At 38.6% G+C, this 23,968-nt stretch overlaps 1 protein-coding gene across 7 annotated transcripts in view; it reads right to left on the reverse strand.

Annotated features, from left to right (window-relative positions):
- PTPRM (protein tyrosine phosphatase receptor type M) overlaps positions 1–23,968 on the reverse strand; it is an 895,627-nt gene that overhangs the window by 218,983 nt on the left and 652,676 nt on the right. For all 7 annotated transcript variants that reach the window (XM_036880717.2, XM_057504052.1, XM_057504051.1 and 4 more), the window contains one exon: positions 6,846–6,978. In XM_036880717.2, coding sequence (XP_036736612.2) covers positions 6,846–6,978 — 133 coding nt within the window. The remainder of the gene's footprint in view (positions 1–6,845; positions 6,979–23,968) is intronic.

Here is a 23,968-nt window from a genome sequence, read left to right on the forward strand (position 1 = left end):
TGTCCATGGTCACACAGCTAGGAAGCCACAGAACCAAGGTGAGCCCCCTGGTGGCTGTCTACAGGACATGCTTTCACCTCTGTGGCTCCCACACCAGTTCTCGTCTCTGAGGGGGAAGTTGTGGAGCTAAACTCTCCTGTTTCACGGCTTACTATAATGTAACAAAGTTTCCTTAGTCACTAAGGCAAACCAGGACACAGCATCCTCATCCTCACTATTGTGAGCTACCAGAAGTAAATTTATGACTCAGAGAAAGACACAAAAAGCACATCCTTGGAAGGATTTAAAAAACACTCCTATCAAGAAGAAGTAGAGAAAGCTTTTATTTAGCTCTTTTCTGATGGTAGTTCAAAAAGAAGATTAAAACCTGCTGGCAGAGTTTCAAATATTTGTGGACTCACAGCAGTAGTAAACTGCAACAAGCTGATGACTGCATGCTTCCAGCTAATGAATACAGACAGTACCTGAACTTTAACAGAGTTTTTACTGCTGTGACCAGTGTAAAGGGCACTTAACAATCACACACTTGGATTTATCTCAGGCTCCGCCACCTACCACTTTTGCCACCTTGTCCAACTTTCCTAACTTCTGGGTCCCTAAAGTATTCTTTATCAAGCACCAACTATGTACATGAGTCACCTCATTTAATCTTCATGCTTCTCCTATGATGTATACATTATCATCATCATCACATTTCACACTGCAAACTGAGTTCAGAGAGGTTAAGTAACTCATCTAAATTTACACTGTTACCAAGTAGGAGATGGGATTCAAACCAGGTTTGCAAGATTCTACAGCCTGAGTGGGTACCCCTTATCATTCTCTGCCACTTTCTTACTATAAAATAAAAAAGCTGGTGCTTACATTCCCCACTGTTGTTTTTAAAAATAAAATCTTCTTTATACAGAGCCCTCAAAGAACCCCTAATAGAACATAGTTAAATAAACCATTAGGCTGAGGCCAGGAATGGTGGCTGATATAGCAGTTACTAGAGCAATCAATAAAGTCCAGTTAGGGGAGGCCTTTAAAAGGTCAGTTTGCTTACCTGACCTCTGTACAAGTTCAGAGCTATCATCTACAAAACTGAAGGACATGAGCTAATTGATAGACTAGGATGCATATTCATCCCTATTTGGGTACATACATCCTGTTTCATGCATTCAAGAGCATGTGCAGGAGTAGAAAAGTCTCACCAACTGGTTATTATTCATATGGCTGCATATTAAGTTACACATATTCTACACAATAATCACAAAGAAATGTCTACATAGGAGTTTCTCAGTGTAGCTTCAGAAAATGAGATTTTGAGACAGGACTTTAACAAAAGCATCCAGACTCAACACATTTGCACATACAACTCAAAATTAACTATAGTGGAAAAAAATTCCTATCTTGTATGTAAACAGGTGCCATGGGAGAACTATAGCTAATGCCAACTTGCCTCTAGCCACATGCTGCAGGCATCTCTTTGAAAATAGGGCTCTTATCAAATTTTCTCTTTTACCTTTTGCTGTTTCATGATGTCTTAAGAAATACTTCCTATTTTTATTGAGTTTTCCTTACAAGAATTGCTTAAATATAATGGAATGGATTGTAGATATTTAATAACATATGCTGCTTTTGCAAAATATATATCTGTTAAAATATGTTATGGGAAGGAGATAAAGGTAGTATTTCAGGATAAAATAGTTATATTTACCTGTAACAGGTGTTCATGTAGTTGAATAGCTAACACTTGCTCTTTTGGCCAAGAATGCATATTTCTTTAATTATTTTTACATAGCCCTAACTTCTGTGACTTCTGTTTACCCAAATGGCTGAGACAAGAATGTTACTTTAGTTAATAAAAATGTTCTCAAATTTCTAAAAGGTCTATAGCAATTTTAGAAACACTAATAAATGTAATTAATCAGGCAAAATTGATGGTGTTTGTATGCTAAATTCTGTCAAATATGTTATTGAGATAAATTATTCCTTATGAAAAATGTTGGAAATGCAGGTATTTTCATTTATACAAATATGTTTAATTACACCTGGATGAAACATTATAAATACTATGTATCTCCTACTCAACTTATATTAATTTTGAGCATATATTGCCCTGTGGCTCTGCATGAAACTTTTATTTCATATATATTCCCCTCAAACCCTTTCTTAACATTTGCTACATCAAAACACTCAAAAGAACACATATTTCTGGAAAATAAAATAAAAATTGCTCCAATTATAAAATTAAAAAATAAACGTAAATGTTTTATAACGGTTTTTAAGGAAAAGTGGTTTCATATTATATTAGACCAGGCAAGGCTCAAATGAATTAATTTCATAAAGAAATTAACAATGAGTCATTAATATGTGATAGGTTTGTAGAACATTATAGCCAAATAAAACTGATGGTCATCTGAGTTTTCAGTCACTACTGCCCTGACGTAAAAGAATTCCATGAGTTAGCATGAGTTGAACAGATTTTCTTGTGTTCTATTAGAAGCCTACCTTCAGCAACTATTTTTTAATAGAAGGCTGGTCCTTCAGGAGCTAAGTTAATAATTGACCATGTCTTTCAATAAAATGTGCTGCCCCCTTCCCAGGAGTTCATGCCCATCTGGCCTGGCATGCTGACAAACATGGACAGTAACTATTGACTTTCCCTTAGCAGGACAGACTTCCAGCTGTATTTCCAGAAATATGGATGAGTTTGTCTGATCACATTTTCTCCTGGGCCTGATGACCCATTCCATCTTTGTGACCCATTCCATGTATCTGCATTGACTGACTCAGATTACTGGCGTAGAAGAAATACACGCTAACCAGCCTGTCCAGTATGGAACTCAGAATCTGCTCAGCAGTAGCTCCAACCAGCAAATACTACTGCTCTAACACCCCACACCTGGGGCATCTCTTTTCCTTCCCTCTCCTCTCCCCATTGCTTCCCCTTTTAATTGACCACCTTCTGTGGAAACATTTGGTTAACAGATAAACTACTCACCAGCTAATACTCCTAGACTTGAATTGACTGCACGAAGGACCTTTGGAAGAACCACTGGGTACATTTAAACAATGAAATACAGCAATGAGCCACCCACTGTCCCGCCACAACAGCAAATGTCTAGCAGTGTCACCACAGGCAACTACAGAAGAGAAAACCTGATGCTCTAGAGTTGGGAGGGACTTCGGAGGACATCTAATGCAATTTTCTCTGTTTACAAATGAGGAAACCAGGGCCCAGAGTAGTTCAGAATGACAAAGCTGGTTAAAATAAAGATCTAGGAATTCCAAATACAAATTCAGTGTTCTTCTAGGGGGTTGATGGGTGAAAAGGGTAAAGGGGGTCAAAAAAGTATAACTTCCACTTATAAAATAAATCCTAGAGATAAAATACTCAGCATGGTGACTCTAGTTAATATGCTGTACTGTATATGTGTAATTTTATATTTATTTTCTTGGTGTTAAAGAATACTTTTTTACTGGAATATAGTTGATATACAATATTTTATATTATACTGGTTTTCAGATGTACAACATAGTGACCCAATAATTATACACATACTAAATGTTCACCACAGTAAGTGTAGTTACCTCTTGTTACCCTACCAAGATATCACATTATTATTGGTTATATTCTCTATGTTCACTTCCATTCCTCTAACCTATTTTATAATTTGAAGTTTGTACCTCTTTACCCTTGTCACCTATTTCACCCATCCCCTCAACCCCTCCCTATGGTAACCAACAGTCTGTTTTCAGGATTTATGCTTATATTTCTTTTCTGTTTGCTTGTTCTGTTTTTTAGATTCCACATGTAAGTTAAATCATATAGTATCAGTTCTTCTCTATCTGACTTATTTCACTTAGCACGATATACCCTAGATCTATCCATGTTGTCACAAGTGGCAAGATTTCCTTCTTTTTTATGGCTAAGTAATATTACACTGCATATGTGTACAGTATATTTGAAAGATGCTAAGGGATTAGATCTTAAAAGTTCTCATCACCAGAAAAAAAAAATTTGTAATTGTGGCGTCAGAAGTTAACTAGACTTATTGTGGTGATATACAAATACTGAGTACACCTGAAACTACTATAATATTACATGTCAATTATACTTCACTAAAAAAATAAGTTCAGTGTTCTCTTAACAAACAACATAGTGTATTACATATCAGTAACACTCTGGCAACTTATCCAGGATTAATATGATGTTTTAACCTATTTAAAAATAGAATATATAAAATTTAGAATTAAATTTTGAGGAAAAAATGATGAACAATTACAAGTTTTAAGAATTTCTATTAAATATGATAGTTTGGACCACATGACTGCTCAACATCTAAATCTTACAAGTTTTGTATGTATAGGGATAGTATATGGACAAAGTTGCCTTGCAAAGAGTATGTTCTATAATTCAGAAAAAGCAATTACAGAAGTGGCACATGCTGGGAAAACAACTTTTTAAGACTATTATCTAGTAAGTAATCATGTAAATTTGATATGGGCTATTGGTATTCAGTTGTATCAAGGCCATATGTTACTGTAGGCAATGGCTTTAAATGCATAATTTATAACATAACCTCCATGATGACCTGAGAGACCCAGGTAGAAGAATGAATTAAGCCAGCAGAAATGGACCCTTGGTGAATGAATTAATGTTTAGCTCAGGTCACAGGGCAACTAGATTATTAGTTTCAGGCTATTCCTCATAGAAAGCTTGCCAGATGACAAAAATCCAGCATATTCCCCAACTTAAAATAAGGCTCTTCAAAATGTTTACTTTGAATATCCAGGCACGGAAGGGCCTACTGTTGCTTGGAATTTATATTGGATCATATTACTAAAACAATATAAATCACTGGTGCCAAAGATAAGCTGTCTATATAAATATCAAGGTGGGGAGAATATCCAAGGAAAAAATGTGAGAAATAATGGAGAAGTAAAAGGGGAACAAAAAAGAAAGAAAAGAGGAAGAAAGAAGTAGAGATTCATAGCTAGAGAAGAGAAAGGGTAAAGAAAAGACAGGCATGGTGAAGTGAAATGAAAAGGAAAAAGAAGAAAAATGAGACCTCCAGTTACAAAATAAATAAGTCTTGGCAATTAATGTACAGCATGGTGATATAGTTAATAATATGTATTGTGTATTTGAAAGTTGCCGAGAGGGTAGATTTTGAAAGTCCTCATCACACATACACACACACACAAAGAAAAAAATGGGAATAGAAATTAAATGATGGATGAAAAGAGAGGGAAAAGAAGAGATGGAGACAAGAGGGTAGGAAGACTGGAATGATTAGACTGGAGACCGATTAGTGACATGTAGATCTGGACAGAGCAATGCGTTGTCCTGAGGTTTAACTACAAAAATAAATAGAAAATGAAAGAAGTGAGAATAGTGTGTGACTATTTGAATATTAACTCACCCCTTAAAATTGCCATTCCCCAAGGTTTTAGCTTCCTCCTTGACATCCTTCTCACTCTGTAGTTACTCTGAGCAACCTGAGCCAAACCACGGCTTCAGCTCAGCACATGCCGATGGCTTTGATTATGGAAAGTATCATTCCTAGTCCTCACCAACGTATCCAACTGCCCACTGGACACATGCACTTAACTTACAGGAGCAGCGAACTTCAGTGCAAAGCCAAACTCTCCGTCCCCATGCCCCACACGTGTTCTCCTTCCCACAGTCCACATTTTGGCGAATGGTAGTATCTCCACTCAGTTGTCCAAGCCAGTAACTAGGTTCTTTCCATATTGTTCTTCATCCCTGGGGCTTCTGCCTCCAAATGGTACTAAAACTTATCTCCTAATATTATTAAAGTTGCCTCTCTCTCCATTCAACTGGTGTTCCTGGCTTGGGCTTGTTCTCCTCCTGTGCTCAAGCCTTACATCAGAAACATCTTTCTAAGATAAAAATTAAATTATATTATTGCCTGTGATAAAATCCATTTGTGTTTTAGGACCAAGCCCAGCATCCTTAGATGACAGACAAGACTTCCTCAAGACCTTGCTTTGCCAAGGTCTCCATTCTCACCTCCTACCATCCATGGCCTTACTCCCAACTCTGTAATTGTTTTTTAACTATAGAGAAAATGAACAGGATTTGAGTATTATCTCTGGGAAAATTTTTGCTATGGCTTCTTATCATTTATATTTTTAAGTTGACAATTGTTATATAAATTGAACTTTGTATCATTGAGCAAATTTTTACTTGTTTCCATGATACAAAAGACATGCATATTTTCCAAATATCAGAGGTGTGGACTGCTTATTACAGCCCTGTTTTCTCCTCCTCAGACCACCCCCAGGCTAGACACGGCAATCTCATCACATCCAACGTGCTCTAATTCCTGCCCTTACCCATATGCCCTGTGTTTCTACCTGGCTGGTTTCTGAAAGTCTCCTTCTCTTTGTGCTGAGCGATCCCCTAGCATGGTGCCTGCACATTAACATGGGCTCAATAAATTCTGTCATTATCATTATCCTCATTATAGTGAGAAGGAAAAGTCTTTCTCGTATCTTCAAGATCATCAAATATGTTGGTATGTCAATATTAAGTACTAAAAATTTCCTGGTGAATAAATGCTTTAAAGATTCTGCAGAGCTTTATATGCCAGCTTGTAGGAAAATACATAATTCTTGGGTTAACATGGCATGACATGTTTTGCATAGAAAATCACAGCCATTTACTCTAAATTTTGTCCCATAACCTTGACTGCTATATGATGGTGAAAAATATCAGTAGAGTCACAGATGTGTCTGGGTCATCAACGCCAATTCAGTAACAGTATTTTCACACACGAAGCAACTTGGCAAACAACAGGACACGACATCTCTGACAACAGCCAGGAGCTCACCTTTTCTTCATTACCAGCACAACTCCGAGAAATATAATTACGAATAGCAAGATGCCAGCAATGACTCCAGCAATTTTAACTGTGTGGTCTGTTTGTTTCTCAGGTTCTGGGACTGGTTTTGGAGTGGCAGCTCCTGAAGATGAAAGGAAATGAGAAAAGAGAGACGGTGGGTAAGAGAGAATAAAGATGTTACATTTAAAAAAATTTGCTGCATTTAACAGAGTAGTAAGACTTATCATAGCCAGCAGACAGACGAGCTTTGATTTTTTTCAACAGCAGCCTTCAGATGTACTGAAAGGAGTGTAATTGTTCATATTGTCCTTCAATATTTTACTGAACTGTAACATAAGTTGGAGAGCTCACCCACACCTGATCCTTTTACAAGGCTCTTCTCAAAAGCAGTTTTTTCTATCTTTATTATCTCTATTGGCTTCCTGCTCTTTTTGCCGTTTAAAAACTTGCTATTAACACAATAGCTATCCTAAGCTTTTATCCAAATTTGATTTGCTGGAACATTTTTCTCAATTATTTTTCATACGTGAAGCAGTAATTCCAAAACATATTAGCCAAAACACCTGGAAAAGTGAGATAAGCTCATTTACCATGCATTTTACCAGCAATTGTTTTTTAAAACAATAGAGATTTCCCCTTGCTTTGGAAACCTAAATCTAGGTCACATCTGGTAGGCAAAAGACTCCTTCTAAGCAATTTATTTGCAAAGTGGGAAGCAGCTGATGATCACACTACTGGCACCCACATTTAATGTCTGTTTAAATGAGATAACCAGAGCCTCATAGTGGCTACTGTCTTAGCTTTCCTGCTTCCCATTTCCAAAACACTGTTGGTCCTGCTTACGGTATAATGTGTTGGAATGTCAAATCCATGTCTGATAAAATATCCATTTCCTCTGCTAAATGAGTTCAGGATGAAAAATATTAGGAATGTAATGTTCAATTCACTAAATAGAATCCATTTTTTTAAGGGTTTCTACCTTTTAATCAGAATGTGACAGAGCTCAGTATCTGCACCATGACGTCCCCTTCTCACCATGTAGACAGATCATTCTGGAAGCAGGAATTTTTTGTTCAAATTTCTTATCTGATAATTTTCTTCTTGTTTTTATTGGCAAAAAATGTAATTAAAATTGAATGTTGGTATCGGCCCTTTCTACCCTTTCTTTGGGTTTTTCATTCACACTTCATCTGCTGCTTAGAAAACTTAACCATCACTGTGTGCAGTGAATTCCAGCCTGGGCTTATTCTAGGATGAGTCATTGCAGAGACATGGGGATGGTCGAGCTATAACTTTCCATATGCTTCCACTGGAAACATCTAAACAATATTCCTTTAAAAAATTATTCAAGTAAGATGATTTAAGAGACTCGGTATCCTGTACACAGCCATGGCCATCAGACTGATGAAGCTAGTCAAGATTAGGGAAGAAACAGCAGGTAGATGGAGGGCTGAGTTTTCACTCCACGTGTACATTCCAATCAAATTGAGAATTGTAATGACAGCAGTTGTGATGTAAAGATCACACCTCATTAAATACCAACCCTCCTGGATTATGCTTTACAGGTCATTTTAATTTCTGACAACTTCAGGAGGATGTCCTGCAATATTCTGTTTGAATGAATATTCCTCAAACTAGTCAAGACAAACCTTGAAAATATTCATTTTTTATTGTAATTACATCTTAAGTTTACCACTCCAACATACACTCAAGGGGTAAATTTGGAGTATACTGTTACATTAAATTAAATTGCTAAGAGTTTAAAGATAAAATGTGTATGTTATAAAAAGATTAATAACATTTCAAAGAAAGAACAATCCATGTAAAAATATTTCAAATTCACAAAACTGAAAAGAGATCCAGTGCTTTTAATTTTTGATTTTTTTAATCTAAAATGAAAAATTATCTAAATTTAAAAAGCTTGACTGTAAAAAAAAGAAATGCACTTGGTTTTATTTTATTCCAGACATTGGCACATTGGGAGCCATTCCATTTATCTCACTTGTTATAGCCTGCAAGTTCTCCAAACATGTTTTCTAAATAAATTATTCACTAAGTTTTTTGTAACTAAATTATGCCAGTAAGTACCAACATTTGGGAAATAAATTATTTAGGAAACCTTTATTTAGCTTAAAAATTTTAAATATAGAAAATAACATGGACATAACCCATACATAGTAAACATTCCATTAAGAGAAGAGTTTGTCCTGGTAGTTGTCACATGTTTGCGCCTATTAGCTACACAATTAGTTTTGTGTTGGCCCTTTACCTAAGCTCTATGAGACCTGTTGAATGACTCTACCAGTTTTTGGGTCAGGAAGAGAGGTCACCCCTGCAGTTTTTCATTCCTTTTAGGAAGCAGGCAAGAGCATTGTTATGCAGCTAGCATCAGCTCAGTATTATCCTTCTTTAGCACTTACTTTTAACTTTTTTCACATTGCAGGTCAAGAAAATGAAATGTTCTATCTCTGCGGGACACAGTTGCAATGTGGTTATGATAGCAATCATGCAAAATGGTAGAGCAGCACAAAAAAGACAAGGAGGGCTGCCCTGCACTGTCTGTGGGCGACCCTCCCTTTGCTTGCAACAGCATGGTCACCGTATCGTGGTCCTGGTGCCTGCGTGAAGGGATTGATTTGGATGTCTGGGTTTAGGAATACTCTACGGGAGCATCAATATAAACACGAAGTGGGATGAAATAAATCCTGACCCTGAGATAATCTCATGGGGGTGTGTGTCCTTAATTTCTAGTTTCCTCTGGGCACATCCCATTCCTGCCTTTTTCTGCATGCTCTGCTCCTCCATGAGGCCTTCCTGAAATGGGTATCTTAATGCTCTCCTTCTACAGGATGCTTTTCCCTCCACTTTTGCTTTTTGGAAACATGTGGTTGTGAGCTGTCAGGCAGCCTGGGGCACAGGATAATCTGTGACAGAGTGTGGTTGCAAGTAGTAGCTTGTTCTTTTCCCCCTACTTAAATCTACAAACTGAACAGTGTAATTTACCAACTGCTTGGCAAAAGAATTGTTTTCATAATATTTCCTCTCTGTCTTGCTTTTTTCTTGCCAGGTTTCTAATGATATGAACTTTTGTTCTTTTTTTTGGTATAAATTCTAGTTCTTCATGGAAAGGCATTTTTTCTCTTCTACTGTGCAGTCTGTTTAGATTTTACACATTTAAACACATTTAATTCCTTTTAAAAAGAATAAATTCCAATATATGCACTTAACAGTGGACATTAGCTAGGCTTGAACATAGTCATTAAAATGATGAATAAGCTGAATATTTCAGAGATTGAGGATGAAAGGCTGCTCAAATACAGCCATAATCTTTACAGATGCCCACTCTACTGACTCCCAGGGACAGCTTTGGGTTTTTTGTTTTGTTTAATGACCAAGAATATAAAAAGGGATGGTATTCCAGTGAGTCTGCATTATTACAAATTTCAGATATGTCTAATGTGAAAATCTCAAAGAAAAAGGGAGCTTTGATCCAAGGCAGTATTTGGTTGGTCTTCAACTTGGCAGAAAACAGTCCATCTTGGCCCAATATTTGGGGTTAAATTGAATAACAGCAGCATGATGTACTCAGCAACTGACTTGAGGTTGGAGCCCAATTTTGGCTACTGAACTGGCAGCACACATTTTCCCAGGCGAACCAAGGATGCAAACCCAGAAGGCCATGAAGGCCATTGCTGCTGCCCAGAGCCGGAGCTGGGGCCCCTCTGCCCATCGCATCAAGACTGTCTCAATTTGGGAAAGCAGAAAGCTAAAGCACAGGGAGAGGAAGATCAGGAAGTGCCAAAGGGGCTCTTGGCCACCTAGAACCTCTGCATGATGGTGACTAGTGCTAAGCTGTCCTGGAATGTGGGGGATACCAGCAATATTCTTTGTTTATTTAACAAGTATTTATTGAGTACCCAACAATGTTCCATGCACTATTTTAGGAATACAGCAGCGAACAAATGTGTAATCAAAACCTCTGTCCTCATAGAAGTGATATTCTTGGTGCATCTGCAGTAGAGGGAGGGGCAGAGCAGTAGAGTAATGTCACAGTGGGGGCATCTCCAGGCCATGAAAGGACTTTGCTTTTCCTCAGATGAGATGGCACTTCTGGGAGATGCTGAGTAGAGCAGTGACGTGACCTGGCTTACATTTTAGCAGGATCACATAGGCAGTGGTGTTTAGAAAAGATGGGAGGAGATGTTGGGAACAGAGATGTTGGTTATGAGGCTACTGCAATAATCCACACAAGAAATTAGGATGGTCTGGAAAAGAGGGTAGCAGTGGACATGGTGAGACATGGTCAAACTTGAGATACATTTTGACAGTTGACCCATCATGAACTGGATGGAGTGTGTTGGTGCGACAGCGGGCTTCTGGCGTGAGTAACTGGAGATGGAACTGCCACGCGCTGAAACTAGAGGGCTGGGAGGAGCAGGAGTGGGGAGGAAGGTGGGGAAATGAGGAGTTTAACTTTGGAAAAGTTAGTTTTGAGATGTTAGGCATCCAAAGGAGATATCAAATAGGTGTTTGGAAATAAAGGGAAAGTTCAAGGTTTGGGGCAAAAATTTTGGAGAGAAAAAAAGATGATATTGAAAGCCATGAGACCCTAAGGGCATGTAGGAGGTGAACAGAGAGAGGGCACGTGCTGAGGAGGAAGCGGGAATGGAGAGGAAATGGTGCGGCCAGCTGAGGAAGAGGGAAGCCAGTGTGAACACAGACACAGGGGCGTCTGCATGGAGGAGCAGAGAGGAATGTTGGGGTCAAGGGAGGTTGTTTTTTTTAAAGATGGGAGAAATGGAAGCATTTTGAATGTTAATGCTCTGGATCCAACAGAGAGGGGAGAGCTGATGGGTGCAGAGAAGGAGATGCCGCTGGAGCAAGGTCCTTGGAGGGGCAGCAAGGGTGGACCTCAGTGCCTGGGGAGGTCTGGCTTCACCCACAAGACAGACGTGTCAGCCAGAGGAACAGAAGGCCACCAAGCACATAGACATAAAGGCCTGAACACGAGGTGCTGTGGTGGTCTGCTGCTGGAACATGTGAATGGTCTCTTCATTTTCCCAGTGATAAAGGAGCAAGGTGTTCATTCAGGTGTGATGATGGATGAGGGAGCAGGTGGGAATTTGGGGAAGAGGAAAAGTTTTCTAATAGTTGCCTAGGGCAGCAGCAGAAAGGTGAACAGAGGAGGCATATGGAATTTGCTAGTGACTTACCTGAGTCCCAGAGACACAGAAGAAGGGTTTGGGGGTGTGGAGAAAGGAAGGAGATAGATTGTACAGAGTGGTCAGGGGGTCAAGGTTTAGGAGAAGAAGGAAGAGCTTGACACTGGGCTTCTTAAGCAGAAGGGCATCCTGAGAGGAATCCTGATGGTCTCAAGGCAGATTTGATGGTGAGGCAGGAGGGTTGGGGTAGGGGCTGGGGGTCTAACTATGAGCACATAGCCTAGAGCCTTCTCCTCACTTCTCATGATGGGGACAAAGAATGGGAAGAGGAGAAGAAAAGGGCAGAGAGAGACACTACTCAGACTTACATCGCACCAGTGGGGCGGGAGTGCTCAGGGAGCAGAGGTCAGTGGAGGAAGCATTCCTGGAAGGGACCCCAGCTCCAGCAATCCTGTCCATATGGTACTGCTAGGCTTGGCCTTCAGTCTTCAAATGAACAATTCCTTACTGAGGACCTTTTGTGCTCAAGGTCCTGTAACTGGGCTCTGCAGGGGAACTGGAAAGAAGGAAGATGACTGACGCCACCTCCTTCAGAGCACAACATAAGGAGCCACAGGAAGTGCCCGGGATGAGCTACAGAGCCCAAATGGGCAAGAGTGCAGAGGCGGATTTGGAAGGACTCCTTGTCAGAGGTTGCAACACAGATGGGCTTGAAGGATGGGGAGGATTCCAGTAGATGGGAGGGGAGGATGCCTCGTAAGCCAAGACAGAGAGGCAGTGGGCGCTAAGATATCTCTGCTCTTGTACTGAGTTAGCATGGCTGGAGCCTGGGTGCAGGTTAGGAACAGTGCAGAAGAAGGCTTGGAAAACTGAGGCTTCGTGGTGTAATGCACATTGCTTACCTGCTAGAACAGCCTGGACTAAATTTAAGAAATGAGGACTGCAGAGGACAGCAGAGCTTAGCCTCGAGGAGAGTAACAGGGCGGTACTGCGCAGGCGCACCCAGCAGCAGAAGGTTGAGGAAGGGCCCTGGGATAGCAATGGGAATCCTGCTGTCTCATCATGGCCAGGAGCCCTGAGGTCTGATCTAATGGAGCAACTGGAACTAAAAGGACATGAAGGATGCACAGAAGGTGCCCTGCTGGCTGCACGCAGGTGCCCTCAGGTCTCAGGTGCTGAGGACTGGGCAGGTTTCTGTGTCATGTAGGGAATGGGTGGCTGGCTTCCCGCTGGGGGAACGTGTTTGGGTTCAGTGTGGGAACTGAATCCAAGCAACAAAATATTTCATTGTGCAACATGAAGAATATTTCAGAGGCAAACCAAATACCAAAATACTATTACTGGTATTGGGGGGTAAAGAAAAAGTTGGAGATGGCAGCCATTGAAGTACTGAAAAGAAAAACTGAGGAGGTTAAGAAGCCTTATGAGATAAGACATGGGAAAAAAATAAAAGTAAAAAACATGGAAATAAAAATATTGTTTCTCCTAGTGTGTTTCACAGCATACTAGTCCAAAAGATAATCTAAAATTTCAATTGAGGAAGAAGTCTGATCCACTTCATACTAGCATTTTTATGACTTTATGGAATAGAGAATCTGTTCTTATTAATTTTCATGGTTTTTTCTTTATCTTTTGCAGACGTAGATCTCTTTACTCTATCTTAAAAATAGCAACACCCTGGCATTAAAGGTTATTGTGAGACAGTCCATTCATGTCTTGTTGCTCAGAGAATTAGAATTCCTTGCAGTGTGCATTAAGGTTTTTCAGTTCTACCATAACATTATACATAATCACAAAACATCTACAAGATTTTTCATTTAAATTACATATCATTGTTTTACTTCCTGGGAATGCGAAGTCAGTCACTACTCCTGGAATAATCTACATTCACACTTTATGTATTATTTGTAACCTGATTATGCTTTTGAATTTACAACTTTTCCTTTGTCTCTAATTTCCACTGTGGGCATGCAGAGCATGTACAACCTACAAGTAATAATCAGAAACATAATTTTTCATAAAAAACTGAGATACTGGATTGTTTGATATATAGGGTCTCTAAAAAATTAATCTACTTTTTTACTTTTGTTCTAATTTCATGACAGTTACTGCTCTCCTTTATTGATGTGGCCAACTCCCTGTGGGTAAGATGATCTATCAAAGCCTCATCACTCACTATCTGAGAACTGAGAGTTCCCAGAGAATTATTAGTGCTGTTACTGTTCTGATAGAATAGCTTGATTCTTCCCATTTGCATTTCTTAAATCATGCTCATGTAATAATATGGGGAAACAACTTGTTAATAATAAGGTATTAACTGTGTTCACCTTTCATATCTAGCAAATAGATCAATTAAGTGAACATGAATGGACATTTTTGAGGATGGACATTCCCAAGAGTGGACATTTTCAGCAGTTTGTTTGAAACTAAACGTTGAAGGCATTAAACTCAGTCTACCATCTCAAATTTTCTTCCAGATGTGTGTCTGGGTCATCATCCAGCTTATAGTTAGCTCTTAAAAATCATTCCTGTGGGACAAGGGATCATAGCTGCCTACACAACATAATAGCTGTTTGCAAAAACTGTAGTTTCTTATGCTGAATTCACTGTCTTATCAAAAGTAAGTGTACTTAATAAATTCTATATGCTTGCTAGAAGAATCAGTATTTCTGAGGTTCAAAAACTGTACAGAGTCTAGCAAACTGCATGCAGAAGTGTGATGTGTCTTTCACGTGGCCAGTGAGCTACAGGCACAAACAGTGACCCTAGAAATGTCACAGGGATTCCTGAGGTCCTAGGAGACAGAGGGTCATCTAATCTTCAACTCTCATTTAGTAAACATACATTTTTCCCTCTCAAACAATGAAGCTCTCTAATAAATAAGGTTTATGTTAATTGTATCATTTGGTTCAATATATTCTAGAACAGACATTCTCTAACTATACAGTTTAGGAATCATTTGGAGAGCCTCTGAAACATGAAGATGGCTGGGTTCCTCAGGGACTCTGGATTGAAGGTTTGAGGTAGGGCCCAGGAGTCTATGTAACACCTTAGGTGAATCCCTACACAACACGAAGAAAAATACTAATTGGGTTGCTGTTTTTAAAATACTTCCCAATATATTAACATCTCACATTATCAGTAAGCTAATAGTCTTCACTGCACTATTTTAAAAGATCCTCTTACACTATTAAGAGACAAAGCTGGTGGAATGAAATCCTACTTTTATGATCAGCCACAGTATGTAGAGATGGGAGGGTATTCTTAGTTGTAAAGTAACTTAAAGTTTGCTGACCAATTGTTCAGGCGCTACTGAATTAGATAGGAGGGAGGAAGAGTGACCATCTTGAAGACCAACTTTATGTGCCAGTATTTTACACAACTTTTATTTAATATTATACCATGAGGTATAACTAAAACCATTTTACAAATAAGGAAACTGCGGCAGCAGAAGTGGTCAGGATAAGCAGCTTGCCCCAAGTCAGTGAGAAGGGATGTGAGGGGTCACACTCCGGCACCAGGTCTGTGAAGCCCACTCTGGTTTCAGTGCACCACAACACTCCCCAGCAGTCCAGGGAGCTCCCCAACTAAAGCTAACACTCTGGAAGACAAGACTCAAGCTTAAAATGACTTTGATCAGTTGCAAAGAGGAGATGAAACAAACACACAACAGAAATGTAGAACAATGCAATAAAGAAATTAAAATCCTGAAAGAGAAATAAAATACGTATACAAAGGACAAAGGACTTCCTGGGCCAAATGCAGAAAAGAAAGGCCTGGTAAGATGTGACTCTGAAACGTGCTAGAGGAGTGACGTGGACATAATCCTTCCTGAGTACAATTGCTGGTCAAGGAAGAGACACTGAAAGGAATCAAAGAAAAGAAAGGCAAATGATTGACAAGGTAGAAAAGAAGGATTATGATGAAAGAGAAAAGGAATTAAGGTCATTTATCTAACCAGAAAGACCAACAGGCTGCCCTGGTATTATCTACTCCTGGAGCTTTTTGGGAGTAAGGACTATTTCCTATCCACCTTCATGACCAGTGATTAACATCATTTAACAGTGTGGTCACCTGATAAATATTTACTGAACTAATGTCTCAAAACATACAGGTGACATTTATAAAGAACAGTGACCATGTGTGATCTGTGTATGTATGTGGAATATTTTGAACATATGGGCTTAAAGAAGAGCAAGAATTCAAGTTCTTACACAGCAAAGCTACTTCTTTTCTCTCTGTGTGTCCTTAATGCCAAGAATGTAGCACGTACTCAATAAAAGAGCAAGTGCCTGAATTTTGACTGTACATAAAGGATAGCTTGACCCTCAGCACATAAAAATGAAATACATTATAGATAGAGGAGGCTTATTAGTTCTATCCTTGGGTTGAAGAAGTCACTTGACTTAGAATGGCTAGCTTTCACCTCCTGCCCAATATCTAAAAAATCTTCGTCTCTTCCCCATTCCCGCTGCCATGAACCTAGTTTATTTCTCTTGTAGACTTTTGTACTTGACTCCTAAGCAAAATCTCATCCAGTCCCTTTCACATACAGCAGCCAATATGGATCTTCCGAAAGAATAGCTCTCATCAGGACACTCTTTCATTTAAACAACAAAACCAAAGAAAAAGCAAGAGTTCCCTAGTGCTTATTTCAAAAGGCAGTCAAGGCCTTCTTCCATGAGCTGGTCCAACCCTCTTTCCTAACTTTCCGCCTCTCATTCTGCTTTCCTTCATCTACCTAATGTTGCAACTAAATGCAAATGTTCTGTTTTCCCCATAATCCCACACTTCCTCTTCCCAGGTCCTTTGTTCCTGCTTCTCCTTCTGCATGGAAGTAGTCCCCTACTCACTTGCTATAGGTTCAAATGCTACCCATTCTTGAAAGTCAACCTAGCCCCAGTACTGATTCTGGTTGCGGGAAAGGTGTTCTCTGACCTCATAACTGCTATCACACCTTGTCTTACTCCTTTGGCTAGAACTTACTACTTTTGACCTTGAGTTCAGTTGTTCTGGTAAATCCTTTATATCATATACTAACTAGTTACTTAGGATAAAGCTGGTTTGGCCCTCACATGACCTGACCTAGGATCTTATTATGTATCCATAGTACATATAAGAAAACATTTGCTAAATCAAAGATCTCTTTCAATAACTGTTTTTTTTTTCTGTTTTTCCCACTTGTACTCTTTTCATAGCCTACCTATTCTTTTTCCATTTACATTAAAGTTCTCAGACATAGGGCAATGGGCATAAGAGGAAAGAATGGAGGAAAATGAAGAAGTGGAACATAAAGATAACAACAAATTCTATTTTGTGGTCATTCTTCCACTGATTCCCAGTATTTAGTGAGGGGATTTTAAGAATGAGGCATCTGCAGCTATTTTTAGATGATGTTACATGGCCTCAGGATAACATGGTGAGAAAGAAGGAAAATATCTGAGCACGGGCTCCACTGAGCATGCAAAGAGGCAGCCAGTCCACAGGGGAGAGTTTTTCTCAGTATGATGATGACAGGTAAAGGCTCTTACCTGTAAATTTACTGACCAAACTTTTATCAATGATCAAATAAGATTAATAGAAAGAAAGAGCATGGAAACAAATACTAGTGGCAAAATGTTATATTGGCAGCATCAGAGTAGTGAAATATATATCCACCAGGGACAGGAAAGTTAACTGGGTACATATCAGAGACAGGAAATGCGTATCTGTCAAGAATAAAGTGTTATGAACTCAATACTTGTAACAATTAAGTGGCTATAGACCATTTTTCATGATCATATATGGAATTTGTTTTAGTAGTCTTTAAACTAGCCAAAATTTCTGCTGTAGAGTAATTAACAATGGTCTGGGGCTTTTTAGAATCCAAAAAAGGAGAAACTTCTGACAAGATAATGATAACATAATTCAAACTAGTAAAGTAATTGGATTTAATAAAATGGTGATATCATTTCTATGACCTTGCTTTGGAAGCATATTTTAAGTTGCTTGCTACTCAGAAGAAACAAGGCCCCAAACTGAAAATTCTGTTAAGCTCCTAAACTGGCTAAAAGATACACATAAGTCACTCTGATGTGGTCTTTACCTAAATGCATGATTGTGTGTGCACATTTTTTCATAAATATACACCAATATCTAAATAAATTATCCAAAGACATATAAAGAGAACCCACCAAGTTGGTAATATCAGGCAAAAGTTATTTTGTTTCTTATCATGTTTACTGTGAAGTTACACATAATCCTGATAAAAAAAAAAGACAAAATCAAACCACTGCATTAAAGCATGTGGGCAAAATCCCAGATGAAAACTGGTAATGCCAATATGTGTTTTGACCAAGAGTTGCAACTTGAATAAATTGTTATAATTAATAATAAAACATAATTAACAACTGCATCATTACTAATACCAATAAGTAAATTACACATATTAAATTGAACATCAATTATAATCTAAAGTGATGTATTGCTTGAATATTTAGTAGAGCAAATGGGAAAACTCATCAACGATACTGAGAGATGTGCTGAGCAGATGCCAATTATTAACTCCAAGGCAGGTGCCAGGCTTATTTTCAAAGATTGTTTCTCAAAAATTGTTATTTACTCTTTTAAATGAAGACACATCTTGAAGAAAACTAGTGATGCTTCTCATTAGCTAACAAACCACTCTATGTTTTTCGAACTTCATACCCAGTGTCTGACAAAGTTATGCAATGAGATAATCTATAATCCTCTTTAACAGAGTTACATTAAAGTGCATCCTCTCATGCTCTCTTGAGAACTGATGTTACTGGAGGACAAACACAAAGAAAGGTGTCCACTTGTAAACCAAGGACAGTGAGGAGCAAAGGAACCCCCAGTGGCCAGGACATCAAAGGGAGCCTGGTGTTTTATTTCCTACGCTGGGCTGCAGAGTAGGTCAGACACTGCTTTGGGCTAAAACTGCTTCAAATAAAGTCACTGTCTTTGAAAAATGCAGTAACTCTTTTCACTATTATCATCATCACCATCATTGCCAGTAGCAGGATAATCGCCTGGGGCATGCTGATGCTGTTTATATCTCAAAGACAGGCAAATGGAAAATATCACCTGTGGGGGACTCATTACAGGTCATGACATATGATAGAATAATAACACTCCTCTCATTTTCAGGTGCTCCTGAAGACCACAGCATGCATTTGGTGTTCATGTAAATAATACCCTACACTGCACCAAGAAATCCATTCATTCTTCTGGAAGCTCAATTTTGAACCTCCCTGAAGGGCTGCACCATTTAAACTTGGGAGTGGCCGTGGCCTGGATTAATTGCCTACTTCTCTTGAAAGCCCCAAGGGCCACAGAACAGACCTCCATTAGTGTAAGGACAACAAAGCCACCAGCAACTACCAATTCCTATGTCTTTACCCTGAGTGAGCTTTGTGCCAGACTTCACAGATGTTATAGCATTCATTCTCCCACTGCCCACTATGTGGGTAAGAAAAGTATCCTTCCATTTTACAGATAGGGAAGCTGAGACTGGCATTTAAGAGATTTGCCCAAGAAGGCTGGACCTGAACTCAAAACCTTCTCTCTAAAGTAAACGCTTTCTGAATTACGTGTAGTGGGATCCAGAGCTCCTGTGTGAACTACCCTACTAAAACTTGGGCCAGAGAATCATCAGGCCCAGACTCCCATCGCACATGCTTGAACTGCCCTTGGAAACCACGTGGTTTTGAGAATGATCTGGAGTCTGTGAAAAATGGACATGACTGAAACTCTTCTAAAATGGAGTTGGAGAGGCCTTGGAGAGAAACTGCCTTCACTGTCTTTGAACAAGGCCAGACCTTTGGCCTGAGCAAAATGGCAATTATCTTAAGCAATTGCTTGAGAAGTTGGCAGGATAAGATACAGACAGTCTGGTCACAAGTCTGATGACTGTGTGGACTTTCTCAAGGTGGAATCAGTAGTCAATCTATGTATATCCCAGAATGGCTTAGCCTGTGGAAACACTAAAATTTTTCTTTTCTTCTACTCATGTAGTTACTCCCCTTCCTTTTCCTCATGAAAAACCAATTGCTTTCATCTTTTTACATAGGAAGGACTATGTAGGTATCTACCTGAATCCATACACCTGGAATTGCAATTCTTTGGTCCCAGATAAGCACTCGTTTTGCCTCTTAGTAGTGCAGCTCTCATTTTCAGGCAGACACGTCTACCCCTGAGGGCCTGCAAGCTGTCAAAGCATTACTGGAGCTTGCTTATCACCTGCACCAGGAGAGCAGGTAAGAGGGCAAGTCCTGTGCAGATCTGAGGGTTAGCCTAAGGCGCCCACAACCAGCTTGGCTTGAAATTTCTTGGAAGTCTGTTTGATTTTTTAAAATAAAGCATGCAAATGTTACATTTTACTTTTAATAAAAACATGAAATATTAACTTTTAATAAAAACATAAATGATTTATCATCAAGGAAAGTGATAGTTCCTTGGTCCTACATCTTTGGGAAGCCCTGGATTCCCATCTGATAGGCTTATGAGAAGAGAATGTGGCCAGAGAAGGCCACAGTCCACAAAGGACAGGGACCGTCGTCTGCCCCTGCCCTTAGGATTACCTTCCTGGAAAGGGAATGGCTGAGATGACACAGTAGTTAGACTGAAAGAAGTGGGACAGACAGAAAAACTAAATGAAATAACTGATCTTGGACTAGATCCTGTAGTAGAGAGGGACAATGTCATAAAGGACATTATTAGGATAACTGAAAAAATTGAAACAAGGACAGGGGAGTGTTGAATTAATTTAAATTTATCAAGTTGATAATTGTACTATGATTACATAATAGGATATCCCTGTTATAGGAAATACACACTTAAGTACTTAGGGCTAAAGAGACTTCACATATGCAACTTGACCTCAAATCCTCCAGAAAAAAATTGTGTGTGTGTGTGTCTGAGTGTGTACAGAGAGGGAAAGAACAGGTGATAAAACACATAGGGCAAAATGTTCACAACAGGTGAATCTGAGTAAAGGATATACCAGTATTTTGTGTAATATTTTCATATTTGTAACTTATTGTAAGTTTGGCATTATTTCCAGATAAAAAGTTAAAGTGGTTGTGTTAAAGAGAAAAAGAAAGAAATGGTAGCTAGACTAGAAAAGCCATGGTCTGTGAACAAATCAGACATTAAAAGCCAAACCCAAGATCCTTTTACATAAAAAGCAAGAATTCTAAAAGTAGTGTGTGTGTGTTGGGGGTGGGGAGTCATTTTAACATGCTGGAGTTATAGAAGCCAATCTTTTCAAGGGTCCTGGGCCTCCCTCTCAGCCTGCTGGAGTCACCGAAGAAGCAGTTCTGACACAGACTGACTTTGTCAAAAGGGCTGATGTGAAACGAGGAGCTTTGGAGCAAAGGACAGAGCTTGTTCTCCCTTCACCTGCCAGCCCTGACTTTCCCTTGATTCTTTTATAAGGTCAGGAAAGTATTTAATATAATAATTCTATTCTTCAAAAGGGAGTTTTGTTTATTTGAGATCTGTGCTTGACATGTTCTTGATCTTGTGCCTCTTTTCTATCCTGTTGTGCTAAGGTCATGAAGGAAATTCTGACTCCTTCCCATTCTGATTAGACATACTGGATCACATCCATAAATACTTAAAAAAACTCTCACAAATACTAAGTAGTTTACAGTATTCTAAAAGTACTTATTTACAAGAGAACCTAGTTCAAAGTCAACCAAAAAGGCAAATTGCATCACAACCTGGCCTGAATGAAGGAAATTCACTGATTTCTTAGACATAAAACTGTTGGTATAATCCTGATGCCTTATATTCTAAACTGTAGTAACATTTTTCTACAGCAAGCAAAGGGATGAAAATCAAATCAAAATATCACACCTGACAGTAGTCAAGGTTCCATGGTAACCACTGGGGTAAAGAGAAAGACCTAGTGAAACAGATATTGTCACTTAATTTGGTAAGTTAAAAATTTAATAGCTTATTAAAATGCATTCAACTATTTTTAAGGCCTTTTCCATGTTTAATAATATCAAGGATGAATTAATTTAATTTCACCATACAATTGAAATATTATATTTCCTTATAGAAAAGGCAAGAATAATTTAACTCATCAATATTAAATATTTCCTTCAAAAATCTTAAGCTATTTTTTAAACTATAATCACTTTCTTTTTCCCAGTATTTTGCATCTTTTACAAAGTCTTGGTTTATTTTGAGATCAGATCTTTACTTGCAACATTCCTTTTGGACATGTACAATATACCAGATGAATATCAAAGTTAAAAGGCAGATAGATGTCTTAAAATATAAATTATAATTTAGGCTTTTTCAGCCAGAAAGCTCTATGCCTTATGCAGATAAGACAGTTAAATACACTATTGTCCTTTATCACACTGTTGATAAAAAGGGAAAACACAGAAGGATATTGAAAATTAAGTTGTTCTTGTATATTGAAAATCTCTTACATAGAAATTCTTAAGTCTATGTAGCAAAAATGGAAAGCAGTACTATTTCTGTGCAATATACACCATTTAAGATACATTATTTCTTTAACCAAATGCTTGACATTTGACTTGGTATTTCCTTCCCAGAAATGACAAGGAAAAGGAACAGAATCTCCCATGGCAGTCCTGTATCCTTTCACCATTTTCTTGTAACTGTACTGTTTTATAGATGAAACTGCCATAGCCAAATGACAAATATAACACATAAAAGAACAAAAAAGGGCCATAAATCACCGGTGACACTATAGCGCATTAAAATGCATTCAGCTGGTGTTGCAGAAAGAATAAAAATTCTCCCTCAATTTACATTCTTTCTAGCCAAAAAGGAAATTTTAGGATCCTCAAGCAACCCTTTTAAGAGATGCTGAAATTCCAACTAAATTCTCCTCACACTACCTTTCTATATTTGTCTCCAGAGCCAAAATATACAACACTGATACATCGTGTCCCCCTTCACTGTTCAATAAGAAATGCCCAAGGTGGGGCATAATATGAATTATTAATAATCCATCCTGATATGATAATGTACTTGAAAAACCAGGACACCTAATTAGTTGGAAAATGATAGCTCTAATTCAGCCACTATTTCTAATAAATTGATTGTAGCTTAAATGAAGAGTTTGGCCATTTTTATTAATAAGGAAGTCTAATGGAGGCATTTTTTCCCTTAATTTTTACCCAGAATTCTCTCAAATGGTTCAGTTGGAGCTCCTGATATGAAAAAGACTCTGGTATCATATAGATATTATGCTTTACAGTACAAATGAACTTGTATTAAATTTTTTCATTGCACACTTATCATTACAAATAGTTCAAGATTTTGGTAAATTTGTTGACGTGGAATATTTATTCAACTGCTTCTGTTGGTTTTAACAAAGGTTGTAAGTAGAAATTTCTTGAAAGCAAAGAGCACAGTTTAAACTGCTCTGAATTTTCTGCATCTCTTGTAGCAGAGCTAATCACATGTCAAGCTTTCCAAGGGGTTGAGAAGCCCTTCAAGTGAAGGATGGACCCATGGCTGCTTCCCTCCTGAAGCACAGACAGCAAATGCGCTTGGAGCAGTGCAGAGCATAGCTTCCTACATTCAAGTACTTCAGGGATTGAGAAGTTGGGACTCATGTCTATCAGAACTGAACTGTGTGTACTTCCTAACAGTGTCTGATGGGAGGCTGACTGCTGGAGGTCTGCATGACGCTTGGTCCAGCCGCACCTCCTGGAGGCCCCTACCTGCTGGCAGGTCACAGCTCCTCTGTGGAAGGGATGTTATTTAGTGAAATTAGTTCTACCTTTAAGGGAGTTTTATGTTTTACAAATAAATTAATTCCATTGGAAATTAATAGCTGGTTGTGTAAAGTATAAAGATATATAAAATATGGTCCCTGTAGTAGTAGATAAAAATATTTCTACAAATATTTCATGGTAGACAAAATTAACAATCTCCAATATAACACTTTATGGGTCT

Source organism: Manis pentadactyla, chromosome 6 (assembly GCF_030020395.1).
Source record: "Manis pentadactyla isolate mManPen7 chromosome 6, mManPen7.hap1, whole genome shotgun sequence".
Classification (NCBI taxonomy): domain Eukaryota; kingdom Metazoa; phylum Chordata; class Mammalia; order Pholidota; family Manidae; genus Manis; species Manis pentadactyla.